This window comes from Cynocephalus volans, chromosome 5 (genome assembly GCF_027409185.1).
Source record: "Cynocephalus volans isolate mCynVol1 chromosome 5, mCynVol1.pri, whole genome shotgun sequence".
NCBI lineage: Eukaryota > Metazoa > Chordata > Mammalia > Dermoptera > Cynocephalidae > Cynocephalus > Cynocephalus volans.
The window spans coordinates 88,768,550-88,787,170 of record NC_084464.1 but is presented as its reverse complement, the minus strand read 5'-3'; the positions used below and the strand labels follow the sequence as shown (position 1 = coordinate 88,787,170).

The 18,621-nt window shown below is 36.5% G+C and overlaps 1 protein-coding gene across 1 annotated transcript in view; it reads left to right on the top strand.

Annotated features, from left to right (window-relative positions):
• Positions 1–299: 299 nt before the first annotated feature.
• Positions 300–18,621, top strand: part of CEP162 (centrosomal protein 162) — a 75,002-nt gene continuing 56,680 nt past the window's right edge. Inside the window, exons 1-6 of the mRNA XM_063097486.1 lie at positions 300–342; positions 1,507–1,622; positions 5,820–5,934; positions 12,918–13,064; positions 13,396–13,579; positions 15,622–15,689. Coding sequence (XP_062953556.1) covers positions 1,566–1,622; positions 5,820–5,934; positions 12,918–13,064; positions 13,396–13,579; positions 15,622–15,689 — 571 coding nt within the window. The 5' untranslated portion in view covers positions 300–342; positions 1,507–1,565. The remainder of the gene's footprint in view (positions 343–1,506; positions 1,623–5,819; positions 5,935–12,917; positions 13,065–13,395; positions 13,580–15,621; positions 15,690–18,621) is intronic.

Below are 18,621 nucleotides of genomic sequence, written 5' to 3'. Positions count from 1 at the left end.
CCACGGGCTAGGCCTACAGCCCCCATTACGCCTGCGTTCCCGCTCTCTAGTAACCCGTTCGCTGCGTCCGCTTTTCCAAGGAGTGCGGAGAAAGCTAGGGAGGGCGTATTAGTGACGCAGCGACGACTCTCACCCAGCATGTTATTGTGCTGAGCGGCGGTGGTTCCAACCTTCGCTCGTAAGGAAGGACACTAGGAAGCTACTTGCTACCCAGCTGGGCCCACGAGTCACGTGACCAACCCAGGTCATGTGACTCCGGAGTCCGGCGGCTGAAGGCCGTTACCCGGGCAACTGCTGGGCCCGCACAGACCTTCCGGGAAAGCGCGGAATTCAGAGGCAGAGGTAGGTGAGGCGTGGACCCTTGCTTCACATCCCAGTCACGCTGGCCGAGGCCGTGCCTCAGACGCGGTCCTCAGGGCTTTAGTTTTACGGGCGGTTCCCCTCCTCCGCGGGGGCTGCACTGCAAATGCGTCTTTGTCTTCCCGCCAGCTCCCCAGCCCGCCCTTCCTGGGGCTGGGACGCCGCCGGGCTGAGACCTTTTAGTGGAGTCCGCCTCTCGCCGAGCTGTTGGGGCCAAGACCTTAACCGCACCCACCCTGAGCAGATGGAAAGTGCTAATGAGGGGAGATGTTATTCTGCCGGTTGGGCAAGGTGCCGTCCGGATCTCCAACTCCAACCCCTCTCCCCCGCCCCCGTCCCACCTCTGCAAAGGAAAGCTGGGGGTTGAGCTGCCTCGAGGAGTTAAAATCCAGGATCCAGAGCAGATCTATTGAGTTCGTTAGGGGCGTAGGGGAGAACTTTGCGTTGTAAATCACTGGATTCCTCTTAAGGTGTTCAGTGCATAGGTTTTGTTGGCCTTCCCTCGCCTCAGAAGGAACGTAATTCGTGCTGATTTGTATACTCCGTTAACTTTATAAGTATTTTTTACATCATGTATTCTGAGTCTTCCTCATAAATTCTATTCATCTATGTCTGGAAGCATCTCCATATCTGGAAACGGTCTATTTTGCAAAACTGTTAATATGATGTGGCAAAATAGCTGGATGATAAGGGAGTACAAACTCTGTTCTGTACTTTGCAAGAAGGAAATGGTCTTTGAATTCACTAATTTATAATTTTTAAGATTGTCTATGAGGACCTGGTTTGTGTTTGAAAGGTATGAAGTAACACACACACACACACATAAACATACACATATATGTATAGGTTTAGGAAATATTGTGACATACACATATATGTATAGGTTTAGGAAATATTGTGGAGACCACCCTTTAACAATTAGATATTAACAGATAAAAATGTAATTCTGAATCCTGAGTACGAGGCAGACTGTCAAAGCTGCTTTTCCAAGTCAGTTTGCTTAATGAATTAGGAATCTCTTGACCAGCTTACTGGTCATTAATTGATCGTATATACTATCTCATAACAAATACCTGAAATTTAAGTCTGGTTTTTTTATGATGTGATGGATTTCCTCAAAAGATGTTTATGTCTCTTGTCATTTAGTGTTTCCGATGTTGTAAAAACTTTAGAATGTTTACTTTGGGAAGTGAAAATTATTGATTATGGCTCACTATTCCAAAGAAAAGCTGGATGAGGAGTTTGAACAGTTTGTGAAAGAGGTAAGTTTATACTTTTAAAAGCTATCTTGTGAATTTTTCTCCTTCAATAAGAGTAATCCTTCACTTCTCTCTTTCTTGTCTAAGATACAGTCAGTTCTACCACACTCTGTCAGCTTTGCCTCTGGATATACTGGTTATCCCTTTCATTCTCTTCCTTTTCACTGCAGTTCCCAACTAATATTCCAGCATTTCTTCCACCACACGGCAACTAGAATCATCTGTTACATAAATCGGACTCTTTTCCTCCCCAGCATAAAACACTATTGATCTCTTATCACATGAAGAATAAAATCCAAACACCTTACCATGGTTTATAAAGCCCTTCATGATTGTGCTTATGTCTACTGCACTGATCACTCTTTCTCTTCATCCACTTTATTTATTTATCCAAGAGCACCCTTTTTTCTCTCTCAGACATATCAAGCACATTTTACTTCAGGGGCTTTGCACTAGCTGTTCCCTCTGCCAACAGTGCTGGTTCCTTATTCTTTACCTGGTTGAAGAGCTCACCTTCCATATCACCACCTCAGAGAGGCTTTTTCTGTTTAACCAGTACAAGTAACTGCCAAGTAGTAAACCATGTGAGTAATTCTTTGTATAGCACTTAGCATCATTGATTACTATTCTTGTGTGAGTTTATTTTCTGCTTTCCATGTTAAGAATGAATATGGTCTACGATGCGATAGCAATGATATGTTCATTGCTATATCTGCAGTATCTAATGCTTAATAAATATCTGCCGAATGAATAAATGAAAGGGTTACACCACATTCTATGTATTTATATAAATGGAGGGGCCTTGTAGAGAATTCTGGAGAGTCACATTTAAAACTGTTATACTAAGAAAAGGGAATTTGGTATAGTAGAAAGAACTTCAGTTTCATTATCTGTCTCATAGGAAAAATAATGCCTACTTTGTTGGATTGTTTTAAGGATTTAAAAAAGCATCTACCAGTTGCCAGGATGTAACAGGCACTCAAGATAAGTCTCACTTCCCATTTGAAAAAATGATTTTTAAAATTTCAAATGTGGGCACATTTTGAAAATTAAATTTATAGGAAGTATTTTGATTGTAAAAGGTAAATAGCAGTACAGGCCTTTTAGAAAAAAATTTTTTTTTTTTCTAGCTCTCATTTACTATCCCTCTAACACACACACACTCCAACACTCTAGCTCCACTTTTTCCCCCCTCACCCCTCTTCTCTCCCTTTGTTCCCCTCCCTCTCATATTCATCTTTAACTCATAAAAACTCTTATCTCATGCTAGAAGTTTGGGTAAGGCAGTGTTTCATTTTTAACAACGAAAACCATGATTTTAGAGTTATGGCTACTTCTTTGGTCATTGACAAACAGTTTGTTCAGAGATATAGTTTACACATCTTTGTTTTTAGAAGAGTGGTGAGACCAAGTTTTTTTAAATAGCTTTATTGAAATATAATTCACATACTATGCAATTCACTTATGTAAAGTGTACAATCCAGTGGTATTAGAGTTACACAGCCAACACCATAATCAATTTTAGAACATTTTTATCACCCCCAAGAAGAAACCCTTATTTGTTAGCTGTTACCCCCATCTCCTTTTCTCCCCTCCCCCAACCTTAGGCAACCACCAATCCACTTCCTGTCTCTAAAGATTTGCCTATTCTGGACATTTACAAAAATGGAGTTCTACAATGTGTGGTGTTTCGGGTCTGGACTCTTAGCATAATGTTTTCAAGGCTCATCTATGTTGTAGCATGTATTAGTACTTCATTTCTTTTTATAGCTAAATGATATTCCATTATATGGATATACCATATTTTGTTTATCCACTTAGCAGTTGATGTACATTTGGGTTCTTTCCACTTTTTGGCAATTATGAATAATGCTATGAACAGTCATGTACAAATTTTTGTGTGGTGTATGTTTTCATTTCTCTAGTGTACATTGCTTACAAGTGAAATTGCTGGGTCATATGGTAACTCTTATGTTTAACCTTTGAGGAACTGCCGGACTATTTTCTAAAGTGGCTGTGCCATTTTACATTCCCACCAGCATTGTATTTATTAGTTTATTAGGGTTCTAATTTCTCTATATCCTTGCCAAAACTGTTATTATCTGAGGACCAGCTTTTTTGTTTTGTTTTTAATGACAGTAGGCTGGAAAGCAATGTGGAAGGTTGTTGAAAATGAGAACATCTACTGTGTATTAGACAGTAGGGTGGGTACTCTTCATTTCTTTTTCTGATTTTTGCCACAGCCCTGCAGGGTCAGTGGTCCTATGAATATGTTACAGATAATAAACTGAAAAAAATGTGGGGAGGAGAGAGAAATGGAACATTAGAAAGAGCTGCAACTAACTAATTTCAGAAATTCAGATGGCATAAAGAATATTTTTTCTTCTTCCTCCACTCCTCATACCTGGTTGTTAGTGAAGACAATGAGTTATTTGTGAATATTTTAAAACTGACGTTTTTACAAGTCTTTGAGTTATAGTTGTTTTGTTTGGCAGGTGGAAGAGAGAGAGAGAGAGAGAGAGAGAGAGAGAGAGTGTGTGTGTGTGTGTGTGTGTGTGTGTGTGTGTGTGTGTGTGTGTGTGTGTGTGTGTGTGTGTGTCCTCCCAAGTTTAAAAGATCACTCAGGTAACAATAGTCTACTTGGGAGACTACATAATATAGTGGGAAGTGGACAGGATTTAATCAGAGTTGAATCCCACTCAGTAACACTTAGTAACAACTTGGGCAAGTTGCTTAACCTCTCTGAGCTTCAGTTTCCTCGTCAGTAAATCTCTGCAGGATTATTTAAAGATTAAGTGAGATAAATTGGGTGTAGATCCTGACATAGAGCAGGCATGTAATATATGTTGGTTTCTTCCCCCGAAAAAGTGTGTAGAGTGAGAATGAAAAAGGATCAAGAGCATAGTCCTGGAAAAGTCTCATGTTAAAGAAATGGGCAAAAAGAGCCAAAAGCTGTTTAAATAGATGGGTAGGAGTGGCCACAGCTGAAGAATAACCCAGAGGAAGTGATGCAGCCAAAGTCAAAGGTAGAGCATTTCAAGAAGTAAGAGTTGGTCACCAGAATGCAATCAGAGAGGATGATTGACAGTGGTCCCTTATTTGTGGCATTTAGAAGCCCTTTGGTGCCTGGAAGAGAGCTCTTTTGGGTGGGAACCAGATTTTAAGGGGTTAAGCAGTGAACTCAAGCTGGTATATAAAGGAAAAGTGATAACAGAGTAAAAGGGAGGTAGAACTTTTCCTGTTTTGTTTTGCTTTTTTTTTTTTTTTTTTAAGTAGAGTAGATTTGAGTGTTCATTCTTTCATTCCACAATTGTGCTAGCTGCTATGCAAGGCACTGGAGATATAATGCTGATCAGGTTTATAATCTGAGTGAAGCAGGGAGAGTAGAGAGAGGAGGGAGTGAAGGTAACAGAAATGAAATGGGATAACCAAGGAAGGAAGAACCTGCAGAGGAGAAGGGACCACTCTGCAGATTCTGCTTGGAGGGAAGGAAAGAATTGTCTCTTCTGAGAGAGAAAAGTGGTGCCTTCACAGGTGAGTTTAGAGGTGGATTGAGGGGAAGTAGGTGGTGTTTGAGTGAAGGTCTTTATTTTTTCAGTGAAGAGAAAGGCCAAATTACTGGCTGAAAGGGATGTGGGTATTGGGTTAGAGTAGGAGATCTCGAATTATAGTAAAATTTGGACCAGAAGAGTGAAAAAGGACAAATACAAATTTATTAGAGTCTGTTAATCATTGTGACGAGATTCCGATTTCTCTGATCAACACCACCGTCCCTCTCCACCCCTGAAACTCAGTTCTTTCTCGCCTTTGAATTCTGTGTTCTTCTGGAGTGACGCTAGGTAATTTTGATCAACCGTCATTTATTCTGAATCCCTAGAGAATGTCTAGAAGATAGGATTGTATTCTTTTTTCCTTTGCTGAATGAGAAAGATCAAGTTTTCTTTATTTCTTTGCTATTGTTGTTCTTCTAGTTTACTTGTTTAATTCTGGACGTGGGATTGGTGTTCAGAGATGTGTGCTTGATTTTGAAGTTATTTTGGCCACGTATGTTTAGAGGTGTGAACTTATATGTTATTGTTGAAAATACTGTTTATCTATGTGATAGCTGAACTGTGAGAAAACTAATAGAAACATTTTTAGAGATGGATCTAGGATTCTCGAATTTGCAATGTATTTTAAAATTCACAATATCTGATTCAGCTTTCAGATGATTCTTTTGAAAATTCAAACAAAACACCTGGACAACCTAAAAAAGAAATGAAGAAGGAAGATACAGTACCTTGGTGGATGACTGAAGGCGATTTTGAAGATGGTGGTAAATATTGCTAATTTTTAGTTTCAAATTATTTGACCACAAGGGGTCAGTCAAGACTTTTAATTCTGGATTTTGTTACTGAAAATAATACTAATACTGTGGATTTTTGAGGTTTGAATTGATTTTCATATTCACTTTATTAGATACTTATTATGTAATTATGAATCTGTGTTTTTGCATTATCAGGTTATTTTGCATTGAGGTAATTTATATTTACTCAAAGTTGATGAATAGTTCAGGAATATTTATATGTTATAATACTGTTTAATGGTAAATTGATTTAAGGTGATTTGATAAAATATTCTGGCAGTGTATTAATGCCATCACATTGGGAAGATTTTAACACATCTATAGATTTTGATATCACATTTTGTTAATAACAGTAGTAAAAAAAATATAATTTACTGCTTGATGGTATAGACCCCATTATTGATCCTTTCTGCCACACGTTTATACCTGTTTCAGAACTATTCCTAGTCACATTTTTACAAATGCAAAATTACTTTCTTGAGTTTTTCTTACAATATATAGAAAGTATATGTCATATATGGTATACTTACTATGTATGATACTGCCATACCAATAAAAAAAAACCCAGACTGCTATTTAAGTGCCTGCATTCGCACTACTTTTGGATCAGTGTTAAGCACAAATTTGTAAATTGATAGAATTTCTGTATCTCTTCTCTGGGGTAAAAATTTACCTGAGGCTTTTGTTTTTTCCCCATAAAATTAAGCCTGGATTCCTTAGTATGACCATTAGGGCTCTACATAATCTGACTGAAACCCTCTTTTCTAGCTTCATGTGCTCCAGCCACACTCAATTATTTCTTTTCTCCTGGAAAACCTTAGGCTCCCATGCCTCTCAGCTCATGCTTCCTTGCCATTAGCAAGCCTGTCTTCTCTTCCTTATTGTTCAGTAAAGCTTGGCATCATCACTTTTTGCAATCCTTCACTAACTCTTCTAGCTTTGTTGTCAACACATTTATTTTCTCCTTTGTTTTGATATCAAAACACCCATAATAGAACTTACACATTGTGTTGATAGTTGTAGCCTATAGGTTGGGAGCTTTATGGGTCAGGAAACACTTCTTTTTCCTTATATCTCCTTAACAGTAAATAATAATTGTATTTAATACAGGTTGAGTATCTCTTATCCAAAATGCTTGAGACTAGAAGTATTTCAGATTTTGGATTTTCTCAAATTTTGAAATATTTGCATATACACATTGAGATATCTTGGGGATGAGACCCAAGTACAAACCAGAATTCATTTATGTTTCATATATGCCTTATACACATAGCCTGAAAGTAATTTTGCTTGTTATATAATATTTTAAATAATTTTGTTCATGAAACAGTTTGTGTACATTGAACCGTCAGAAAGCAAAGATGTCACTATATATGAGGGAATTTCAAAAAATTCATGGAAAGTGGAATTAAAAGATAAAAATAAAAAATATAAACATTATTTCCTACCATAAGCTCCATCAAGTTCAAGACACTTTTGTACATTTCCTTAATATACAGCATAAAGAACAGAGAAGTGACTGTCAAATCTACTCTAACATTCATTTACAGGTTGAACACCCCTGAGCTGAAAATCCAAAATCTGAAATGCTCCAAAATCTAAAACTTTCTGAGTGCTGACATGATGCCACAGGAAGAAAATTCCACACTTGCCCTCATATGACAGGTTGCAGTCAAAACACCGGTGCCCAACACACAGTTTATTTAGTGTCCCCAAGGGAAAAAAAGCCCTCTCAGCCCTCATCAGCTGTTAAATATATACATGAGGTGTCTTTCAAAAGGTACACAGAAAATGTGTATTATGAAAAAACTATGCATGGACTGCAAAATTTCTTTGTGCCAAAATAAACTCATACTAACTTGTTATAACATATCTGAACAGGATCTAATTTGAGGCACCAAGAAGGGTAAGACATCAGTTTGAAAAGAGAACCTATCAGAGTGACATGAATTCTGCTAGGATTGAAGCAAGAACAAATATCAAGCTTATGGTGAAGCTTGGGTGGAAGAATGATGAACTTATTGATGCTTTACAGAAAGCTTATGGGGATAATGCCCCAAAGAAATCAGCAGTTTTCAAATGATAACTTATTTAAGAAGGGATGAGATGATGTTAAAGATAAAATTCACAGGCAGCAGACCATACACGTCAATTCGTGAGAAAAAAAAAGTAATCTAGCTCATGCGCTGATTGAAGAGGACTGATGATTAACAGCAGAAACAACAGGCAACATCTCAATTGGTTCAGCTTACATAATTTTGACTGAAAAATTACAGTTGAGCAAAATTTCTGCTCGTTGGGAACCAAAACTGTTGCACCCAGATCAGCTGCAGACAATAGTAGAGATTTCCCTGAAAATTTTAAACAAGTGTGATTAAGATCCTAAAGCATTTCTTTGAAGAATTTTAACAGGAGATGAAGCATGGCTTTACCAGCATGATCCTGAAGACAAACCACAATCAAGGCCATGGCTCCCAAGAGGTGGAAGTGGTCTAGTCAAAGCAAAAGCAGACAGGTTAAGAGCAAAGGTCATGGCAATGGTTTTTTGGGATGCTGAAGGTATTTTGCTTGTTGACTTTTTGGAGGGTCAAAGAATGATAAAGTATGCTTATTATGAGAGTGTTTTCAGAAAGCCAAAGCTTTAGCAGAAAAATGCCTGGGAAAGCTTCACCAGAGAGTCCTTCACCACGAAAATACTCTTGCTCATTCCTCCTGTCAGACAAGGGCAATTTTGTGAGAGTTTTGATGGGAAATCATTAAGCACTCACCTTACAGTTCTGATTTGTCTCCTTCTGACTTCTTTTTGTTTGCTAATCTTACAAAATCTTTAAAGGGCACCCAACTTTCTTCAGTTAACAGTGTAAAAAAGACTGCATTGACGTGGTTGAATTCCCAGGACCCTCAGCACTTCAGGGAAGGACTAAATGGCTGGTATCTTCTACCTTATTGAAAAATTCAGTACATTTTTTCTTAAATCTGCAAACCATGCAACAGTGCTAAAGTTTGCATGTGAAGAATTGTTTTTAGAATTTTTTCTCCTTGTGGTGCTTGAAAAGGATATTAAAGGATGAAATACTATTGGAATTGTTGACAAAAATTTGGAATTTAATTAGCATCAAAGCCTTTTTTCTAGAAGATAATTAATCAGAGCAGTAATATGCAAACTCACCCTAAAGGGAAAGAATAGCTCCTAGACAAGAAATACTTGCATGTAGCCTGACTAAAGGTATTAATATTTTTTTAAAAGAATGTATCAATCAAAAATAGATTTGATTCATAAAAGAAGCAAAGAAGGATAGTCAAGAAGCAGACTTTGACAGTATCCACTTAAACACAGGAGAGAGTGTTTTTCTGCCCCAGGAAATAACCTGATTCCTGGTTCAATCACAAACATTTATTGAGTTCATATTATGTTCTCTACTAAGCACTAGTATACAAAATATGATTCCTGCCATTAAGAATATAGAAGTTTCTGAGACAGAATTGAACAGCCCTCTTGAGGAAAGGAATACATTGCCAATATTAGATAACATTAAATATTAACATTAAGGAACTTCTGCATTATAATTTTGCTTTGTATTTCAATTGCCATAAGGAGGGTGAAATGTTCTGCCTAGATGGTAAAACTGTTTGATCTTCTTTCTGGTTATACTTCTCATGAATAACTGAACTGGATCTTGGTTTCTGTTGTATTAGTCTCTAAAGAGCCTGGTTGGTGTGAGTCATGTCTCAGAGTCCAGCTTCAGAGCCAGGATGAGTCCCTGGACAGTTGCTACGTGGCACCCCAACCATGGCATGTACTTTTTCATTCGAAGTGTCTGTGGATATATGTCTTGTTTTTCTGCAGCTGTGTGGAAGTTACTGTTTGATCCAGTAAAACCATTATTCACACAAAGCCATAATATAAATTGATTCTGAACCCTTTCCAAGAGGACCCTAGTTAGGAAATAGAAGTTGGAATTTGTGACTTCCTCATAAGGCTTCCTTCTAACCAGAAGTGATGATTTTTACCTTTTCCATTTATCGGGTTTTTTACAACAAATAATAGTAAAGAAACTTTGATATTGTATAACTTTTCCAGTGTTTTCTAGTGCACTTGGAATAAAGAGCAAAACCCTACCCCTGGCCTATGAGGACAAGCATGATCTGACTATTGACTTTCTGCTGTAGGCTTATTTCTTTCCAGACTCACACTCACTCTTTGGGTCCAGCACTGCTGGCCTTTTTTCATCATCAAATGTGGCCTGCCATTGTCGAGTCTTTGTACCTCCTGTTTCCCCTGACTGCATTCTCTCCCTTGCCCAATTCACCTAGTTATTTCCCACCATCCTTCACATCTTAGCAGAAGTGTTACTTCCTTACCAAAATATTCTTGGATTTTCTAGTCTTGGTATGGCCTCCACCACCATTAATATTTCATATATTTCCTTCAAAGCACTTAGGTTTATAATTTACATTTAACTGTCCTCTGTGGTCACTGCTCCTTCTCCAGTAACCTTCTCCAGTTACTGTTCTCTTTCCCACGTCTCTTGTTCCATTAGACCTGGAAAAGGGGTAGGTTGCTCTTCATTGCTTCTTCCAGACATTTCTCCCTCCAACTTCCTTATGAACCACATCATCAGACTACCCACTACCTCTCCATGTTGCAGTTATCTACTGATCTCTGGGTTATTCCTCCTCATTCTTCAAAGATTTTAGCTCCTGCTTCACTGTCAGTCTCCATTTCTCTCCTCTAATTCTTGGTGACTTCATCAACCATGTAGCTAATCCTTCTAACAACCTGACTTCTGAGTTCCTTGAACTAATTTACACCAAAAATCTTGTCTTCCACCACATCATAGGCACCTACTCCCTCTAATAGCTTCTCAGGTCACTCTTTATAAAAACTAATGACCCACAAGTTGCCCCACTTCCCCACCCCCAGCCCTGTGCCCTGTGCCCTGACTTCTCTGGCCTCTCAACTTACACTACCTTTCCCTTGCTCGTGCCACTATAACTGCAGTGGCCCTCTTATTCTTCCCACGTGCCTGGCATTCTCCTGGCTTAGAGGCTTTACACTTGTTTCCTCTTCCTCCAGATATTCACATGGGTTGGTCCCTCACCTCCATCACGTCTTAGCTCACATTTTGACTGGTCGGTGAAGGCATTCCTGACCACCCTATTTAAAGTTGCAGTGCCCTGTGCTTTCGTATTCCCTGTCTTATTTTATTTTTCTTCTTGGCATTTATCATTTTCTAATGTACTATTTAATTGTAACATACTTATCTTACTTATTGCGTGTCTCTATTCACATAAATATAAGCTTCACAAGAGCAGGGAATCACCAGCATTTATCCCCAGCATTTCGAACAATGTCTGGCCTGTAGTACACACCAATAAACATTTGTTATTAAGTCTGCTTCTCCTATTAGACTTTAACCTTCATGATGATAAGGGCCTTCATTGTATGGCCAGCAGTAACACTATACTAGGCACATAGATTGTCAAAAGATCTGAAGAGAATAGATGATATTCAAAACCTTTACAGTATGAACATAAATTATACTTCTTGCCCAGGGTTCATGGAACATTTTTAAAACTTTTTATTAAAAAATTTTTGAGACATGTACAGAGTGAAGTAGAATGTACCCCCTTGCAGTGAATTGAATGGCCCCTCAAAGTCACTGAAGCTTAATCCCCACTGTAACTGTTGAGGGTAGGAAATCCTGTTAATGGTAATTGAAAGGTGGGGCCTTGAGGCAGTTAGATTGTGAGGACTGTACTCTCGTGAATGAATTGATCCATTCTTGGAATAATGGAGTGGTTCTGGTGGCTTTAAAAGGAGAGTGAATGAGGAGATTAGTTGCTTTCTTTCTCTGCTCTGCCCTTCTGCCATGTGAGACCCCTGTGTTTCTGTGACCACCAACAGGGCCTTTACCAGATGTGTTCCCTGGACTTTGGACTTCCTAGCTTCTGAAACTGTAAACAATAAATTTTGTTTTTGTATAAATTACCCAGTTTTAGGTATGTATATTATAAGCAACAGAAACGGACTAATGCACACCTTGTACCCATTGCCTAGCTACAACGGTTATTAACTAATGGCCAGTCATGTTTTATCTACATCCCCACCTGTTCTCCAACCCCCCAACTGGATTATAACTGAAACAAACCTCCAACAGTGTATCACTTCTATTCACAGATATTTCAAAGTACTTTTCACATAAGGACTCTCTTTTTAAAATATAACTATAATAATATCCAAGAAATATCAATCATTCCTTAATATCATCTTATATCTTATCAGTCATAAAACACTTTTAATATGTTTAATATATATTAGTCTCAGAGAAGATTTCAAATTCCAAAATACTGTGATTATGATAGCCTCCCCTTCCCCAACAATACACACATATCCTGATATGATAATCTTTCCTGCAGTGAGCCACTGTTTCCAGTGTTTCAGAAATTATGACTTTGAAAGATCTTTTAATATTTCCATCTATTTTCTTGAAATATTTACACTGAGAAAGGAGCTTGTCTAGCCCTGTCATTGTCCTTAATTGTTCCTACTTTTCCCCCTTGTGTTTTATTATACTGGTTCATGCCCTCCACAGTCTATTTTCAGTAGTGTAGAGTCAAGCAACAAAAATACTCCAAAAACAGAGGGAGTAAGGCAGAAGATATTTTTTAAAATGGTGTGGTATACTATATTAAGTACTTGTAGTTCAAAGAATTTTTAAAAATCTTGTCTCATCATGCAAATTTTTGAAATATTCTACTTAATATGCACAGCACTCAAATAGAATTATTTTTCTTTTGTGAATTTTAGGACTGATAGATTTTTATTTAGTAGAGCACATTTATTTTGTAGGTACTATGCACAAAATTAGCATAACAGCATAATAGTTGGCATAGTGGTCAAAACAATTCTCCAAACATAAATATTCAACTATATTAAATCCTATTCCTAGGACTGCTTGGAACAAATGTAAGCTATTTGAAAACAAAGAAGACTTCTCAACCTGTTATGGAAATAGATGAGGACTCTGCTGAAAAGATTCAATTTCTTAAGAGCAGTGGAACCTCTATCTTAAGTATTGACAGCTTAGAAACAAATGGTAAGAAATGTGAGGGATATGAGTTGATAAAGTATTAATTATTATGCTTATATTTAGAATTTTTCAGAAATTAACTCATTACTGTTTTGGAGACTCCTTTACTGAAGCATGTAGACAGATTTAATATCTTCCTAGAGATTTAGAATTAGAACTCTAGAGAAGGCTTTTTTCATTGATTTGATTATGAATCTATATTTGGTGGGTAAGACATTAAATAAAATATTTATAAGCATTTTTTAAGTTTGCTATGTAATATGAATAAGTGCATTATTAAAATGAATTTTATCAAAATTCTGTATATTAATAAAATATAAATGTGCTTTCTATTTAGAGCTAGTAGCTTCTGAGCTCAATCATAGTATTCTTGGATTGGGATTGGACACATTAGAAGAACAAGAGGAGAAAGAACAATTTTTTGCCAGGCTTGAGAATGGCTTGACATCTTCCATTGATTATTCAAGATTAAATAAGGAATTGGATTCTAATGACTCCACACATTTTAAATCTTTACAGAGGTAAAGTAAATACAGTATAAACTATTAAATGATTTTTGTGTTTTCTATATTTTTGGAAGGTTGGGCATGGACTTAAATAGGGAAACTTTATAACAGGTAAAAATAAATCTTATTTTTTTTAACTTTAACTCTGTTTAACTGTTCATTATTATAGTGTAGGTTTTTCTTATGTTTTAACAGAATATGTTGATCTGTATTTGAGAGCCCACTCTGCCTCTAAATATCTGATATTTCATACTTCAGATGCTATTGAAGTATAGTACATTGCCAGCAAGTTCTTACTAGGAAAGTAATTTATTAAGTGATTTTCCACAGATAAAGTAAATAAGAGAGTCCAGGTTACTATTATAAACTCAGGAAAAAAGAACAGAAAGGGAAGAACCAGGGAACAAAGACAAGTTTGGTCTATGTCTTACCTCTATGCGTGGTTGACCCTGGTGATTATCAGGAAATCTCATTTATCCTAGAAATCCTACTAGTTGACTGTGCTGGTTCTCTCTTTAGTAGACCATTGCCATTCTCAAGACCTCTGTGTAACCTGAGGCCTTAAATTTCCACGGTTTAGTTATCCATGTAATTTTTTTTTTTATTATGAATGGAAATCAGATTACAATTTTATTTAGGATTTTGAGAACATGATAGTATAATTAAGTTCAGGGTCAGGAGCATTATAACCTCTGGTTATTAGAGTGCCTAGTCTCTTCAAGGTGATTAGTTTCTTTTACAGGATGAAACAGTACATTTACTGTTATGAACTGTGCAGGGTCTAAGCTTTATACCCTACTTGCTAGCAAGTTAGCCTGGCAGTTTTATGGATGTTGACAGTAAAACACAAGATTCCTGGGTCAAAAACAAAGGACCTTATTCCTTCAACAAAAGCAGTACCCAAATGTCAGCATTTGTTTGCATCAGTTCCCCATGTACCACTTAGTCCCATGGGGGCAGGGCAAAGGATCCATGATGAATGTCTGCACATGCAGTGGGTTGTGTTACAGGAGATGAACATTGGGCTTGGGGAATCTACCACTTTTATAGTAAGTAGAAACAAGCCTGCTCCTTGTCTGGGTTTAAATATCCCATCTCTCAAAATGGCTTACTGCAAGCATAACCTGGAGAAATGGCTTGGTAAAGAAGGGTCAAGGCTTTGCATCTTGGCATACTCAGCAAGAACATGCAGGGACACTCAGGGCCCATGGTGATTGCCTCTCCTAACAGTGACAACACAAATTAAGCATGCACTGGTTTGTTGGCCACAATTTTTTGCCCCTTTGCAAATATTTCTTAACTTTTTGTTATTTTTTTAAACAGTATTCTTAACTATTAATACTTCTGCTCTAGAACAGGCTGGTCAGAGTACGGCATAGCAATGAGTATGCAATATTAGGTGTTTGACACTATTGTTGTTATTATAGTCTTATAGTTTCTTAGGTCTGCTAATGATCTCACTAAAGACAGGGTTGATGGACTTAAAAAAGGTAGAACTGATTCCTTGATTTGAAAGAAAGCAGTATATGAACTGATTTATCCAATATAGTTAAAACGTGCTCAGGCTCCTTTGTCCCCTTACTGAGTTTTTCTTGGTTTAAGGCTCCTATTCAGCTTCCATTTCAGGATTAAATTGCTTATTAGGATGTTAATGCTGACCTTGGCATTTTTTTCTGGCCTCCATATAGACTTCACTGTTTCTCATAGTTTGTGGTCAGTTCCTAATCTTTAGTGTAGAAGGTATCAGGGTCATGAGAACATGTATACATGTAAATGCACACATTTATATATAAAATTGTGTGTATTTGCATATAAATTTAAGAAATATGACTTTTTTTCCTTTTTATTTCTTTTGTAGCTACAATTAGTCTTAGGCTTTGAGGATCCTTTATTTTCAAAACAATTTTCTTACAGCTCTCAAATCCTTAGCTGTTGATAGAACAAGAGTACTTGAGAAGAAATATGTAATTTTTAGAGATTCTTAAAAAATATACACAGAGTTACATGAAAATGTGTTAGTAACATATAATGCTAAATGAAATAAATATTTTTTTCAGTAATCAAGCCAATGTTGAACTAACTGAAGATAAACATGAGGATGAATCAAAACATAAAGAACTGGCAGGTAATTTTATTGATTTTAAAGTGTATAATATTTGAAAAGATAATAGAGCTTTTAATAAAGACATTGATAAAAGAAAAATAATTGAAAGGAAAATTATGTTGCCTTGGAAAGAGCTTTGAACAGGTAGAGTGAAGTAATCTGAGCTATGAAGCAATTGTTAAAAGTGAATTACTGCCTTATTTGTTGAGAGTGTGCAGTGGACCAGTTGGGAAGATCAAAAAAGAGTTTTTATGCCAGGATTGTGGGAATCTGTGAAACCAGGACAAAGACCTCCAAAGTGTGGTTGTAGGGTATTATACCTTTTTCCATCTTTTGACTTTTGATCTGTCTGTTTAAAATGGTTCTCTCGTAGACTGCATATGGCTGGGTTTTGCTTTTCTGTCCAATCTGACCATTTTTGACTTTTAATTGAAGTGTTTCTACCCCTTACAAAAATGTGTTTATTGATATTGTTGTTTACAGTTTTGCCATTTCTTTTCTATCTTTCCATCTTTTTGTTATTGTTGTTGCTTTTGTCCTTCGTTCTATTATACTGAGTATTTATGGTGTTCCATTTTATTTCTTCTTTTGGCTCTGTAGTCATACCTTTTCGTTGTATTTTTTTCTCAGTTGCCCTGATTCACAATATATATCTACCTTATTAGAGTCTACTTTCAAATAACATTGTATCGAGTTATTTATATGATCTTTAACAACAGTAAACTTCCCCCAACCATATTGCTATTTTTGTCATGTGTTTTTCTTCTACATGCCTTAAAAACCCCACAATGCATTATTATTGTTGTTGTTGTTGATAAAACAATGATCATTTAAAAATATTTTTAAGAAATATAAAAAATGTATATTTATGTAAAAATTTATATTTTCCTCATATTTACCATTCTTAGTGCTTTGTATATCTTTGTATAGATTTGAGTCTCTACCTAAAGAACCTCCTTTAACATTTCTTGTAGTGCAGGTTACCACAAGGAACAAATTCTCTAGGCTTTCATTTGTCTGAAAATATATTTTGCCATTGTTTTTGAAGAATACTTCTGTTTGATATAGACTTTTAGGTAGAGTTTTTTGTTGTTGTTTTGGACACTTTAATGATTTCCTTCTATTGTCCTCTACCTTATTTCTCCTGAGAAGTCACTGGTGGTTCCTATTATTGTTTTTTATATATATTGTATCTTTTTTTCCTCTGTTTTAAAGATTTTCTCTTTATCTTCCTATTTTGGCACTTTGATTATGATGTGTGCTTTTCTTGTACTTATCCTGTTTGGAGTTGGGTGAGGATCATTGATCTGTAGATTTATAGTTTCCTTCAAAATCAAGAAATGTTTTGGCCATTAGTTCTTCAGATATTATTTCTGCTTCCTGCCCCTGCCCTCTGTCCCTAATTACAAGTATAGTAGAATGCTAAGTTTTGTCTTAACAGGGCACTAAGACAAAACCTGTTCCGTTTTTTTAAAACCTTTTTCTGTGCTTCAGTTCCTATTGCTGTGCCTTCAAGTTCACTGATTTTTTTCTTTAACCTCCTGTTAATCCCATCCATTGTTGTTGTTCTTTTTTTCTTTAAAAGTTCCTTTTTTTTTTTTTTATCTCTTTAGTATCTTTCCTCATTATGTTCATTTTTTCAAGTCCTCAATGTTATGCATATTCTATAGATACCAATATTTGTTCATTTCTGGGACTCTCTGTTGGCTGCTTTTTTGGGACAGTTTTTCCTGCTTCTTAGGAGTCTAGTAATTTTTTATTGGATTTTGTGGATTTTACATTGTAGAGTGTCTGGATTTCATTTTCTTCTTTTAAAAGTATGCTAGATGGTCAATCCTGCCATTTGATTCTTTCAAGGCTCTTCTTATGCTTTGTTAGGGTAAGTCTAGAGTAGCCACTCTAGGTATTGTTTAACCCTACTACTAAGGCACATCCCTTCTGACATTTCTACTGAATGTGCCTAGTAATCACCAAGGTCTTTCCATTCAAGCAGGTTAGAGCTCAAATATCTCTCTGCCCTGTGTGAGTTCTGGAAATTGTCCAGCCTGCAGCTTTCCAAGTTGCTCTCAGTTCATCCTACACCTTAGCTTGGTATTCAGCAAAGCCTCAAGGGGCCCCCTATGCAGATTTCTGGAGTACTATTTCTACATAGTTATCTCCTCTCTTGATTGCTGCCTTACAACTTCTAATTACCTCAGCCTTTTTGAATTCTTACCTCTGTCGACTGTCCTGATCTCTTCCTCCCTGCTCAGCACTCCAAAATATACATACCTTCAGCTAATTGTAGGGCTCAGCTCACTTGATTATATTTTAGGAATCATGTTTTTTTGCTGCCAGTTGTTTAATGTCTGAAAATAGCTGTTTCATTTATTTTGTCCAGTTCTAATTGTTTACAAAGGAGGTTAAGTACAATCCTTTTAACTCCAACATGGCAAAAGAGAAAGTCCTTTAGATCATACTTAAATTAAAATTTGCAACTAAATTTGCCAACAAAGGGTGAAAAATGTCTCCCGAAGGGATCTTTTAGATCTTTTACATTGAATTTGGTTTACTTTATCTGAATTTTAAGGACATTTTTTATTTATGCAGGTATTTTCAAAGTTATACAAGGGTAGAGAATATAATAATATAATATACCTTGACTGTGTAACATCTTCCTGCCAAAAAGGTCAGAGTGCTATAAAGTAATATTCTCATTATATATATGTATGTGTACAAAAATTCTGAATTCTATCCTTAAACTAAAAAAAAATGCCCTAAAATATGATTAGCCTAATATTCTCATTGTTTTTCAAACAATGTGCAAGAGCTTGGGTGTTGTTCTCTCTGATATTTCTCATATGAGAATCATCTTCTTAATTTGATTTTACTTTCATTTTTTTCTTTTTTTTTTTTTTCCAACTGAGACCACCTCAGCTTTCATTTTTATGTAAACTTAATTTGCCTTGATGTT